The 14,174-nt window shown below is 43.6% G+C and overlaps 1 protein-coding gene across 1 annotated transcript in view; it reads left to right on the top strand.

The window, feature by feature from the left end:
* The window catches only part of LOC111243195 (uncharacterized), an 85,635-nt gene that overhangs the window by 13,632 nt on the left and 57,829 nt on the right, over nt 1-14,174 (top strand). Inside the window, exon 4 of the mRNA XM_086986256.1 lies at nt 13,666-14,112. Coding sequence (XP_086842382.1) covers nt 13,666-13,818 — 153 coding nt within the window. The 3' untranslated portion in view covers nt 13,819-14,112. The remainder of the gene's footprint in view (nt 1-13,665; nt 14,113-14,174) is intronic.

The following is a 14,174-nucleotide window of genomic DNA, read 5'->3' as shown; positions in this document are numbered from 1 at the left end:
AGCGCTTAGCTCCGTGGGGGTCATCATCCATATATCATTCAACCCCCGTTCATCTGAACAGACGGCACAATGAAAAAATTACGACCAATAGCGTTCAGTGTCCACCGTTGAGTTCATTGGGATTTTGTTTTGTCCATTAGGTGAAAGGATCTCCTGTTGCGAGTTGGCTTTCATTCACCATAGATATGTTCCAATTTGATTTCACTTCTCGATGCTGTGATAAAATGGGCTGATAAACAGGGCACTGCTGTACGTGTGCGTCCGTCCGCGTAATAACTATATACGATTTCGACTATCAATACCCGTATGAAGATAGCAAAGCAAATGCAGATTGAAACTCGCGATTACCGCAGGAGTAACAAGGTGGCTTTTACACAAAGTTAGACATCCTAATTAGCAGTCATTACATAGGCAGACAATAAGGAAAGGGCATAATAACTTTCCGATAGTACCACTATACTTTCGGTAACGTTTACTGCGAACTCTGCCGAAATCCAAATCCAAGCGGTCACACGAGACACATCCCCTAATAAGGGACAATGTGATTAGGTATAATTCTTTCGCTTCTCCCAGAGACGAGGTTGAAAGTAAAATTTCAACCTCGCTCACAGATAAATATGTTTATCTTAAATATGTCTACCCTAACGAGATGAGCGTGTATTGCCTATGGAGACGGCGAATGAATATTGTGACCTGTTACCGTTTTAGCGGCCCGGGATCCAGTCCCGGATACTGGTACAGAATACCGTTTTTGAAAATTGATTTTTTATACGCAGCTTGTTGAATTGTTTAAGATGTTCCTGACGGTTAGCAAGAGGCTAACGTCGTGAAAAAAACTACTTCTTCTTTTTTACCAGATAAGTCGCCACTTTTTTTCCTCTCCCATATAAACGATAGCAAGTTGCTCTATTCTAACGGGTTGTGTATGACGAGTTGTTGCCGGGACTCGAAATAGCTTTGTTATGCTGGCTTTTCAATGACTAACGTAATTTCATTCGTTATGTTTCAATTGTGTCATCGTACACATCGCGCAATTTCGTTATTGACAACTCCTACACGGAAACTACATGTATATGGAGTCACTGAATTTCGTAATTATTAGTAATGTTGGCAGTGAATGCCTCAAAAGAAAGTTCTTAGTTGGGAGTAAATTGAAAGTTGAACTTTTCGTACCAAATCGCTTCCCTATAACTGCCCCGATGGCTAGACATACTTCATACCTATCGATCGTCGAAAATTCTATCGTCATCAGCATAAGTTGACTTAATGCTAGGTATCGTTAACACGCTATCTTTAATAACAGCGTATCATATCGTAACGATAACAGTGGCCTCAAGCGAGTCACGACAAGTACACGATCACCTCACAATTGCTGCAAAATTAACATTAAACCACTGACAACCAACAGATTATACCATCTATCTATATATATATATATATATATATATATATATACTGTCAAATCTTATCTCGGGCAGTATCAGTACAACATGTCATCATAATGAGCTCACCCGCTTGACAAAACAGCCCTGCCGGAGCTCGACAATGCATTGGTAGATAGATAGATATACGTGTGATTCAATTAACTACTAGAGAACACGAGGTCACATGTGATAACGAGCATTGGGATTAATAACTCTCGACTAACGATGCCTATACAAACTTGGCATTTTCAAGGACGTACCATAGCACGTAACCTGTCAACAAGGCGACAACGAGATTGTGTTGAAAATTTCTCGAAAATAGCTCCAAGGAATATATATAGGAGGACCTTGTTTGCATAACTGATTGGCACTATATAAAGCTAATCACAAAAAAACAGTGGCCAAAAGGTAAAATAAGTGGAGACGATATAATTAACCTCACCGACTTCGATTTATCATCGATGAACCAACTAGAATCGTACCCTAGATAAGCCGTGCTAACATCTTTTTGGTGCTCGAAAGTTTCGTGAGGGCTTCCTGTATGCGACAAGGTGAAAACGGAGGCCAACGGCAACGCTAGAAAACATCCAGATTTTGCACCGACAGGCTAAGGCTGAATATGAGAAGGTCTATTGAAGCGTTCTCTATAATGCGATAGTACCTCAGAACACATACGAACTACGCCAACTAACATTTATGTAAATTTAAATTGGCATAGTAACATATATACGAGGTATTTTTACTTAGTAAACTTACAGCGCATGGCTGTGCCAAATCGATAGCCTGTTACCTGATTTTTAAAATGTAAACTGTGTTGGATATAGTTAAAAGTGAAGAATGCCTTTCACGAAGAAGGAATGAATAAATGCCACTTCTAGCAAAACGCCTAGATAGATTTCTGTTTCTTCTGAAGTAAGAACAATGCCTCTACGGAGGAGGAACTCAAAATATAAAATAACTAAAAAGGCAACGATGATGTTTGTATCACCATTATAATATAAGTCTATTTAGAAACAAGATTACCAGTACTGAAATGCTACCGTCGGTGAACGAAGCGAATACAGAGAGAGCCTCTAATAATTATTTGATCAATAAAGTTTTGTAGCGGTGCAGGCTTGAACAGCCTGTTTCCGCAAATCGTCTCTACGGGCCTAGATAAGGTATTATTTCGTCACTGGCACCGATTTGATAAATTGCTAATAACTCAAAGTTCAAAAATTGCTATTATAATAAAAGTGTCTAGATGAACTCTACGTTGAGCACTGGCTGGCAAGCGCAGGCCTCAGTTAATGGACTATCGTTTAGTTCTACTCCTTCCTTGCAATATTAAGGAGGGAACAAATGGGGGTCCAATGAAGAGAACAGGTTCTCTCAATGTACAGCCGTAGTAGCATCGTTGTCTGGGCAGTGCATTGCCACTTTCAGCGTTTCTTTTTCAGCCCCTTAAAGAAGACCCTAGTATCGTTCCTTCGCTAGCTTCGATCTTTGTAGACTGCGGCCTGTTCCATGAATTCTCAAAGGGCCCACTAATGCGTGTTTGTATGCGAGTGCACCGCAGGACTAGCGACTCTACGATAGCATGCGAATCGAAAAATAGGCCTAATAGCAGAAAACCTAAACGGACAAACAATGGGTATAAAAGGAACACGAACCCTAAGCCAAAGGCTGAGTTACGAATGGTAGGTGACACATTAGTGGCCTACCAGCATCCGCCCACAAGATAATTATAGCGGCGGTGCTTCTCTTACTTGCAATACTGGCAATATCGGGAATAGTGAGTGAATTGTGCCGACCAAGAGCTGTCGTTCTTGATGATGACAATGGCCATGGTGCTGAATAAGGACCGTAATTATTGTTGTAGCCGATCTAAGTTAATCATGAAACGCAGCTGTGGTCAGCGCCGGGGGGTCGATGCAGCCGAAGTAAATGTACTACAAAGATACGACAACGTTACGCGCTATAATGAAGACAATTCTAATGCCAAATATACACCCGAAAGATACATATAAGCCTTTGTGCCTCTGGGTACTGTGCGAGAGTGACTGAAGAAACATGTTGCGCCGCTTTGGGGTCAACGATGCCTACTGACCAACACTAATGGATGAATCGTTTCCGGCCGCTATAAGAAAACCGTAACGTCAATTAACATGACCATCATGGATGGACAAAGCACTCACTTGCTCAAAACTAGTCTTATTTTTAAAGGGATACGCTAGTAAGAAAATGTTACTGCTTCTTGCTTGACAACGCTATAAACGTTGGCAGAGAAGAAGTGGTGGACTTCGACACTAAACGGCAAATGCTTCTAAGAGGCCTAAGTTTCGCTTCGAGGCATGCTCCGTGTTGATGCAGGCAGAAGGAAAGGCCTTAGCAGGCCGGTATGTGTTCGTGTTTGAGCGGCTATGTCCTGCGGTTGTGGTTAACGGAGCCAGCAGGAACTGATGTCATAAGATGTCAGCTGGTTCCCTTCCGGCTATCGAGTTTTCCCACTTGGCAAGGGTCTCGCCCATCGCGACGTCTAGCACGGGTTGCAATACGCCAAAGAACACGGAACATAGGAGAACACAAAAAAAAATAAGAGCTGTGGCGACCAATACGCGTCGGCTAGGTTAAATAAGTGGGCCTAAAGTCCAGTGGAGAGCAAGTGCGCAGCAGGTGCCCGCAGCTGTTAGACCATTAGCCGTTTTAACAGCATCAACCAGGCGGTCTTCTCTTGAATCCTGCACAAGCTGGGGAAGATTTCTATGATCTTATTACTTTCCCGGTTGGGTCGGAACGAGAACGTCCCTTTCAATGTTCGCGTTCCCGGGGTCGCGGACCATTTGCCCAACAGGAAATAAAGGGCAGGACGCAAGGTCACGGGCGCTCGTTCGCTTGATGAAGGATCCCTAAGGCACGAACAGGTACTTACAGTCCACCGAGCGCGGCCCAGACAACCGACCCAGCATGCGCCGAGGGGTCGCAAATAGAAGAGGATCTTCTACCTATCTCCGCCCGACAGGGATCCCATGAGACTTACGGTTCAGAGATTAGAAGACGAGGCTAGTTGCACACGAGACGAAAAAGGCCGACTGAGTGGACAAAATCGCTTGAGGAAAACGTCAGCCACTAGAAACCGTTACCATAAATGTGTTCAATTCGGTATTAATAGAACAACAGTGTGACTCTACTTTAACCTTCTAATTAACACAAACTATACTATATAGATCTTGTACAATATGTAAGCCCGTGCAGCAATTGCTATAATCGCTATTAAGAAACGTCTGTTCTAATTTTGATACTTAAACGAAGTAATTGCATTGATTAGTACTATTGTGCAGCATCGCGTCACCTCATGCATAGTAAAAAGAGTAATTGGTCCTAAATGCTGCGTCGCCTTACGTGTGTTGCTGTTATTGATGATGATGATGCTACTTATTGCATCGCATAATAAATATAGTGCATAGAACGCCCTACTTCAAGCACGTTACAAATTGCTGCGTTCTTTCTTCACTGTATAAAAGTACGTATATCCGGGTACGCTGATGTATAATGTGTAGGGCTTCTCTTCGTACGTTCATACGTATGAGCAAGCGCATGATACTACGAGAAAGCGACGAGAGGAAGCAGTACGGATGAATCTCCATGTGTGTATACACGGACATGTCTGAGTGGATCCACGTGTGTGACTCTAGCCTGATTATCTGTATGCTTACTAAGCCTCTCTGGGTTTGACCTACAACAAACGTATCGTCTGTGGTACGCCATTCTTGTCACTATCGCCGTAGTCACACACACGCGATCCCGTCACTAGCTTGTCGGCGACTACACAAAGCGGCTGTAGTTGGCTGTTCCTCTTTCTGTGTTGGAGCAGAAGCAGCATCCGCGATGTGGGTTTTGTCTGAATGTCCCGCTATTGTAGCTAGGGTAGGCGCCGAAGCCGGCCCGAACGCCGACTTGCCACTCACGATACGATAATGGCCTATGCCCAAGTGAGTGGACGATAGACATCCGTACGACAAGCTGATGATATCCGATACGCTTGGTTGGCTTAATATGTAGGTACTTAGCTACTTTATACGGCCAACATTATTCTGCTATATATCTGTGCAGCGGCCTCTAATCAATCCAGTAGCGGTTTCGACCTAATGATAACTGACAAGCTTCAGATCTCTAGTGGACTTTCGCACTTTGGCAGCTTGACATTTGTCCCTAGTACAAGCTTCGCCTGTGCATCCCTATCTAGATTTGTCAAAGCAAAGTATACGAACGATTTCAGACTTGGATGAACAGCAGCATGCGAAGAAACGGTGGCAACAGGAGTAAAACCAATGATGAGGGCGGAAGGGCTGTCGACGACGACAAGGTAATAAGAGAAGGGCAATCATTGCGATTGCCGCTAGTTTAGCCTATCCTCTTTCACACAGGTACACTACCTATGGTCGGTACGGTTCTAATAAAGACCAGCTTATTGTTCTGTGCGCTAGGTTCTACTAATTTCCAACTGACCTAGCCGGTGGCTCAAAGACCGGCAAAGCTAGATCAAAACGATGGATAATGGGCAAGGTTAGTTCCCCTTCTGACCTTTTAAGGTTCATCCTTAGTTTGAAATAATAAATAGACCAAAAACATTTTTTAGTCAAGATAATTTTATTTGTAAGTGTAAAAATGCAGCAGGAGTAGCAAGGCAACATCGCAGTAATTCAAGTAAAAGTATTTTTGCAACTTGCTACTAATTGAATAGGAAATGAGTTTGAAACTAATGGAACTAGTTAGGACGTCCATAGGCAACGTTCGGGAAGACTGAAAGCATAAGCAGATTTTATCAAACGAATAACAGTGGAAAGTTATAGCGAAAAATGGCAGAAATCTGTAAGATCATCAAGCCTTGGCCTGAGAGGATCGATTATTCATCGCACCTTAGGACCAGAAAAACAATATTGAATAGAATACACAATTCTCGCGAAATGAAACGAAATGCACAATTAATCAATATAGGCGCACTTACTAAGCAATCGTAAATGCATTGCAAAAAAAAAACATATAAATTCATCAGGAGTTCCTTTGTAGTGCGACATGTCACGCAAAGTATTGATTGGACTCTTTTTTTTCTACGGTAGAGAAACTGGTGCTAATTGCTTGCGCTTACTACAAAGATTTGTTTCGATGTTCGGGATAACTTTAGTAACGATGGCGAGTTTCACTTCCAGCAGAACGGAGCATCTACATGCCCTCATCCTAATGTAAGAGAATGCAGCTGTATGAGAGTTTTGCAAACAGATGGGTTGACCGAAAAGGACTCACGGTATATCCTAACCGTTTCGCAGACCTGACACCACTGAACTTGCTCTGTGGAAGTACTTTAAAAATGAAGTTTACAGTCAAAAGCCTTCCTACACTAAAGAATTTAAAAATTACAGTTGAGCATGAACCCCTACACCATCAAATGAGGTATTTGTCAACGTTTGTGATATGGCAAAACTATACCCATTCAACGATGACTTCTAGCACCCGGACGTGTGTGGTAAATATCATCTAGTACTTTTAATGTATCTATGCGTAAATCGTAGTGCACAATAAAGCTAATTCACAAGGCAACGTTTCAATATATATCAACGATAGTGTCGGTTGCAAGTTATTTATTTCTAAGTTTAGCTCTTTATTTGAAATCCTACATGGTGAGCAACACATCATAATGAATATATTATTGGTTTCAATACTTGAAAAATGTCCCACATAGGTTTGGTCGCCGTTATGCCTATCCTGTTTCCGTGTGGTGCTTTCTCCCCTCTTAGCCTAGCTCCTCCAGTAATGGGTATGTTCTGTCTTGTGCACACACGTGTATACGGCTCCCACGTATACATAGGGTAAGTCAAATGGTCAAACAAAGTGCTTGGCGGCAACTGCTGCAAGTATTTCATTTCATCCCCTTCGCCCACTGAAGTTATGGTCCAGACCTAAAGTTATCCACATCCTTGTCTTCCTCTTGGTTCTCAGCAATTCGTGGTCGTATTTCTGCGAGGAGGCTGGTCTCATCGTTCTCTTTGTCGTCGCTATGTATGTGCATGTGTATGTCAGCCTTCTGGGGCAGTACCGAAGCTAACGTTGGTTGGTAGTGCTGCACTGCGTGGGGGATACTGAGTGCGGGGTTAAGCAACTGGCTTGTCCTCGGCGTGTGTTCCTTTCCTAGGCTCAGAGGCTCATTTGAGCTGAACTCACTCTTTCAAACAGGCCCGAAGAACGACGAGGCCGGTTTTGCCATAGCTGTATAGTACTGTGGTGGGTAGAGGTGTTCGTCAGTCGCAGTAGTAACGGCTGCAGCAACGGCGGTGGTATATTACCCGCCTGAGGCTGTGGTCTTGGCAAACAATTCTAGGGGACGGCTTCGGGGACTAACTGTACTACTTCATCTACAGCCACAGACCAACGGCCAGATAGACGCATATCCGTACGTGCAATCACATGGCTACTAATATGCAACTAACACACATCACCAGCCATCTTGTGAGCAGACACCGAGTTCCCAAAGGCCCATTTCACTGTCCAATATTTCATCTAACCTTTTGCATAGCCTAGCAAACGGCTGCAGCAGAAGACAGACAAAGGATTAGATTGCTACTCTTAAACTGACGAGCCAATGACGATCAGCTTGGATTGTACTGACAAACTAACCTTGGGTGCTTTCCGCATGAACTTCAGTTTAACTTGGAACTCGATATCTCTAGCGTTGAGTGAAAAAAAAAATTGAGTGATCATAGGGAGGAAATGATTGCGACGGTAGAAATTCACTGTTGGAACCAAGAGCTCGTTATGCGCTTTTTAAATTGACGTATTTTTTTTTTGCTATTTAATGAAGTAAACTACCTCAGCTTCTTGGCGGGATCAACTTCTCCATTTCTAAATTTATTAAAGGTTGCAGAGAATGTGTTCTCTTTGTACGGGCGAAACAAAAAATTATATTTAGATATTTATTAAACAGGCTCTATGACATGTCCTGTATGTTTCTGCTTAGTAGCCAAGTACTATGAAAAGCGAGATTCTTTCTTTGGTTTTCGTCGTGGCAGTGATGTTTTCAATTATAGAACAAAGCGACGTAATAGAAAAGAATCCTCCCGAGTTCATTCGACGGTGGCGGCAGCCGCTGCATCGATAGCGTACCTGACATCGATATCCACCCCACTGTCAACTTCCGATGAAGAGCGAGTCTTCGGCGGTCCTGTAAAGTGAAGCGTGTTGTTGTCACAGCTTCTTCTTAGCGCAGCATTAAAATGCTAATATCTCATCTCACTGCACTCCTATGTACTTTGAACTACCTCTCTTTTTTCATCTTCTCTCTGGCGCACACAAACACTGATGCTAGTCACACATTGGCGGTTTGGCTTGGCCTTCGAGAGTCACTCGTATACAAACCACCTCGGTGTGCGTGTATGGTGTATGTGCGCAGCAGTAGGCTCCTGGCTTCCTTCGTTCGATGTCAACGCTTCGAGTGCGCCGGCTCCGCACTTCTTCCACTAGCTCTAATGCCGCTGCCTCTTCTATAATACTGGCACTTCATAGATCGACTGACTTGACCGCCATTGCCGCGTCCCTAGTGCCCGAACGCCACCGCCGAGGGTAGATGCGGATCTTTGCTGCTTTCTTTCTTATGTTAAATGTATTTGGCCAAACTCGGGTTCCGCGGGAGCATCGCCATCAGCGGCTGTACAGTACCTGGCTCTCTCGAACACTGCGACGCATCGCGCTATCTCGTGGTTCCTCTCGAGCGGCGCCGATCATCATCTTCTCTATAACTATCGTTCTTCTTTCCCGCTTTCTATCGATGTCTGCACTGCAACGCGAATTATATGAACGCGTCAGGCGTTACGCCATCTTTTCTGCCATCGCCGTTGGTTCTGTCAATATTTGAACCCATCCTACCCCGAAGGTGGCCGTCATAGCTCGACAAACTGCACCTAATACGCGGTCGTTCTCATACAACACGCAGTAACACATACGCTTAGCACCTCTTCACCTGGTGTGTAAGCGTGCACGCAGAGTGTCGTCCACTAAGCACACGTTTAGCTGTATAGAAAAAGTCGATAGGATTGAGTAGTTCGTTTGTACATGAACAAGCAGGGGGTGGAAAACAGGCGTGGGGCGAGCCAAGTAAAGGTGGGCGCCAGCTTACTGGAAAAACGAGAATGAAGTTATGGTGCCGGGTGGAAAGGGAGAACAATAACGGCTTTCAGTCGGACTTTCCATGTTGGCAGTAATGGCAGTCTCGGCGAATAGGGAATGAAAGATAGTTGTGGTAGAAAGATGGCAGGTTCGAATCGTATAGGCATTGAGTGTTTGTTTGTACGTGATTGAACCGACTGACAACCTGCTAGATGGGTGGTGTAAGGTATGTGTATGCCTATGTAGGGTGCGTATGTCTGAAGGTGACTCGGCGGTGCTGATGGCCGTGGACAAGCACCTTCATTACAAGTCACGCATGAACTTCCTCCATTGCCGTTGCTACAACTACGGCTGGTGCGGCCATTGACGCTATCACCTCATCTCCATTTCTGCCCCAGGCAGCAGTGCCCCTTTCAAGTTGATGTTTGCGAGGGCTTGTCCCTAATGACTACCCGTTTTGCCCTTGCTATCTGCCTGTAGTCCTGATCTCATTCATTCTTTGTAATCTAACTCTCTGTTCCTTCGTTTATACACCCTCCTATGGTTCGTCTGTCGCAGCACTACAAACGTTTACCACCAAGCGACACACATCCGCACGTTCAACCAGCGAAGGGGGTCTTAGTGGGCGCACACAGCCATCGAGGACTTCGGTCTCCTCGTCACTACTTCCGTTTCCATCTCCAGCAAAGTCGTCGACCAGAGTGAAGAGTGTCTGCCGACGTGGCTTCTTTGCTCTCTGCTCCTAATTCTTTTCCTCTGCAGTGTCTAGCTAGCTGGCTTCAGTGCGTGACGTTACGTAGTAGATGGTACGGCCTCATAGTCTCTCTGGCGAGTGGCCTATGTCATTGAACACAGTTGTGGCTGCAGCATCTAACAACTATCAGTGTGACTAGAGATACTCCTCGTCGAGGTTACCGATATCCGAAGTACTCGTTTGTCGTGGTCATCATCATCATCGTCGCCGCTTCTGATAACGTCGTTGGCTCCGGCAAAAATTGCGCGGTTTTCTCATGCCATTCCCTTTCCATTTTCCTTGCCCCTTTTTCAACTCCACGCGACACCTTTTCTACTACAAAGTGTAAGCACAGCGTCGATGTATTTCGTGACGATCCCTTTTGGTAGTAGGGTGACATCACAGAGAGATGGCCCCCCATTTGTATCAGGATGTCTCCCCATAGCTTGGATCGATCACTGAAAACGTATTGCAACAGGGGCTGACGGCACGATTTGGCTTTGAGTATATATTTAGTATATATAGGCTTTGAGTATATATTCGCTCTCTTGACGTTCTCGACGCTACATATGAATACGAACGAGAGCAGTACGCTTTAAAATTAGACGCTATCGAAAACAACAGAAAAACTAATCCCGTTCATGGCGCAACTATGAGTTTGAAGTTCTCAGGCTATACATTATCAATCTGTCTATTAACACTTTACAATAACTAGATTAACAAATGAGAAACACTTTTGTCGGAATGTTGTCTTGATTTTTTTTTCTCAAAAACTTACCAGCACTTTATATATGCCCTGGAAAAATCAAGGTACCTCGATATTCGAAGTATCCAATAGGATGGCTAATTTATCTGAATATATCAAGGAGATTTTTTTAGCTAATTGTCAACTTCTCTTTCCTTCTTCACTCGTCATGCTTAACCACCTGTGAATGAGCGAAGGCATTTATTTGCTGTATTCGCATTGCTACATCGAGTGTATGTATAGCCATATTCTTGTTGTCGTCCAATAGCTTAAGGACGGTCGAAAAACATGCTCTCATCACTTCGTAAATGACCTTTCCGTACCCTCTCTACCGTCTGCTGTTGTAAAAAAGCGCCCACTTTTCTGTTGACGAACCCAGTTGCGGGCCATCAACCTGGTTCGACAACGCTATATTTCCCTAGTAGTATACACACGTCTGAAGTGCAGTTGCCAGCGTGGGTGGTGCTGAATAAAACAGCCTAAGGCTGGATCATTCGCTTCGTACCACCATAAAAAGTATACAATAAGGTATACAAACATAAGGCATATTCAACTCGTCTTCGCACTCACCTAGGTACGTGAGTAAGTTGCAGTGTGAAGCTTAGTGGGGACGAGCCACTCGAGAGCTACTCCGAATACAGGACTATAGAGTACGAAGTGTACATTCTACTACGACCACGACTACTTCTCTTACTACAACTGGGATCGTTTCTTCATTCCGATATCAATGGCCCATTGTGATTCTGATCAGTTTTTATTTGTAGAATGTCTACTGTCGTGTAGACGAAACGCCTCACACGGTCAGATCTGTGGGGTTGTCTGTGCGCGAGCTGTCTTGCTTGCCTGCTCGTCTACCCCATTCGAACAAGTAGCCTACTCCGGTAACAACGACGGTGTGCGTGGAATCTGATGGCATACGAAACGAGCGCAAGCTCTCCTTGCAAGAGACAATCACCCGTCAAGTAGAGTGAGAGGGTAAGAAAGAAAGCTCAAATCTCATCGGGTCCATTTGGGGCAGCAATGAAGAAGAGGGGATAGCAGGGGGTGAATAAATTTCACACATTAACCCGTCGTCTCTCACTCAGACTGCCACCGTAAGCTGTGCCAGCTAGACACTAAGCTGCGTCTAGCTGCCATAGGCGACGCTATCTCGCGCCCCCAGGGAGTTAAATTTATGTGGATGAACAACTGGGGCTGATTGGGCTAGGGTAGCACAAAATGGTTTAGCCAAGCCAAGGCTATTGGTAAACTTTCTAACCTGGACGACCCCTTCGATTCATCGGGTAGAATAATAAACGCTACCTATAGTTTCTATGGAACCTAATTGAGCCGTTTTGTACTTGCAATCTACTCCCTCACTGTGCTCATGATGAAAGGTGTTAACTACACCTTATGAATTTAACAGGTTGTGAATTAACCTTTCTTGTCCGAAGGGTAAGTAAATTAGTTGATTCGTAGAATACGTGTAGTCTATGCATAGCTTAGCAGTACAAAAGAAAACCTATTTCTCGTATAATGTTTTTACTACTTCTGCTGTTAAAAAACAGCAAAAGGACAACAGGAACAGGACGTTCATAGAGCCCAAAAAGTAATTCTGTGTATACCGAACACTCGCGTTTTAGCGGTTCCAGTATAAAAAAGCTCTTTATTTATGCAAAGTTTATCGAGGAATACATTATCCAGCATGCCATATATATATATATATATATATATATATATATATACATATATATAGAAGGCTGGTAGAAAAGAAAATCGTTTAATGAAGTGCCACAAGGTATTTCTGAAAATAAAAACATTTGGTAAGTATATGCAGCTCATAGGATTTGATAGATTTTCAGACACTTCTCTAGGTAGTCATTTTGCTATGACATGAGATATAGATGCACATATGGCAAATTGTACTAGAAGAGTGAAATGTCATATTAGCTCATGGAAGACCCAAAACCAGCGATGTCAAGTACGGAAACAAATGCCCGGGTTTTTGAAAACACAAGCTTGCACTCGGAGTGTACAAAAACCCATAAGTGGATTCATTCCTCGTATTTCCGCGCCTTATTCTAAGTACAGAGTATGATAATCGATTATACTTCATATCTTGATAATTTTAAACATGGAAAACGACGATTCTGCGGTTTTGCTATGGATTGTCTAAAAACTGACCGTAAATCTCTTATGCAAAATGTACCACGATTTAACCATGATTTTGTAATATATTAAGAGGAAGACAATTTTGACCACTTATCTAATCAGATTGGTAAGGTCATTGGTGACTATATATGACCATTGGTGGATATATATGACCATCTGCTTGAATTCAAGTGACGTAGCTGAAATAGCATTTTATCACATGTCTTGAATCTTTTGAAGTTTATTGGAATATTGTATTGAAACGCCTCGAGTAGCAGGCCTACTTTCTCGAAACTAAACGTTTTCCAACATGGACAAAAGTAATCCAATGTCATATTTGCGGATTCGTGGGCGCGATACCTTAAACGGCCAGGCTTTTGGCCGAAAAAGACAAGGAGTCGCTGCTTCAAGTTCCGTTAACAACACGTACCACGTAACCTGTATAAGTAAAAAAAGAAAAGTTATATTTGTAGATATATGTATTGCTTTCTTTTCAGGTTACAACATGCAATACAGCCTCTGGCTTTCAAGTGGCTACGGCGTATCATATAAGCTCACGTTTACGCACAACAAACGCTGACCGGTTATACCTGCATCACTGCATGAGCATTCTCTGTTTGAAGTGCTACAGCAGTGAACATATACACTGAAACGTCCTTTGGTTAACGTGACAATCATCATAGGGTCGCCTTCATCGATCAGGACTTTCCTGTGCTTTCTAAGTCTGTCATGTCAGATTTGCCGCGACGCTTATCAATATATCAAAGCAACGTCACTCAAGCTCTAGCGTTATATATTGATTGAGCAATCATGATGACATTCTCCATCTGCCTCTTGCATTCCCCGATGATGCACCAACAAAAATACAAGTATACGTGCCCCCATCTCCCCAGGCCTAATCGAATAACAGCAAAATCGTCTCTCGTGCATACTTTTGGGAGAAGGTAAGTTGAGCATTTGAACTACTGTTCCCCTCATACAAGTGCACTACATTAAATCCAAGGCA

Source organism: Varroa destructor, unplaced genomic scaffold (genome assembly GCF_002443255.2).
Source record: "Varroa destructor unplaced genomic scaffold, Vdes_3.0 BEIS01000001.1, whole genome shotgun sequence".
Lineage (NCBI taxonomy): Eukaryota > Metazoa > Arthropoda > Arachnida > Mesostigmata > Varroidae > Varroa > Varroa destructor.
This window is presented reverse-complemented; position numbering and strand designations above follow the sequence as displayed.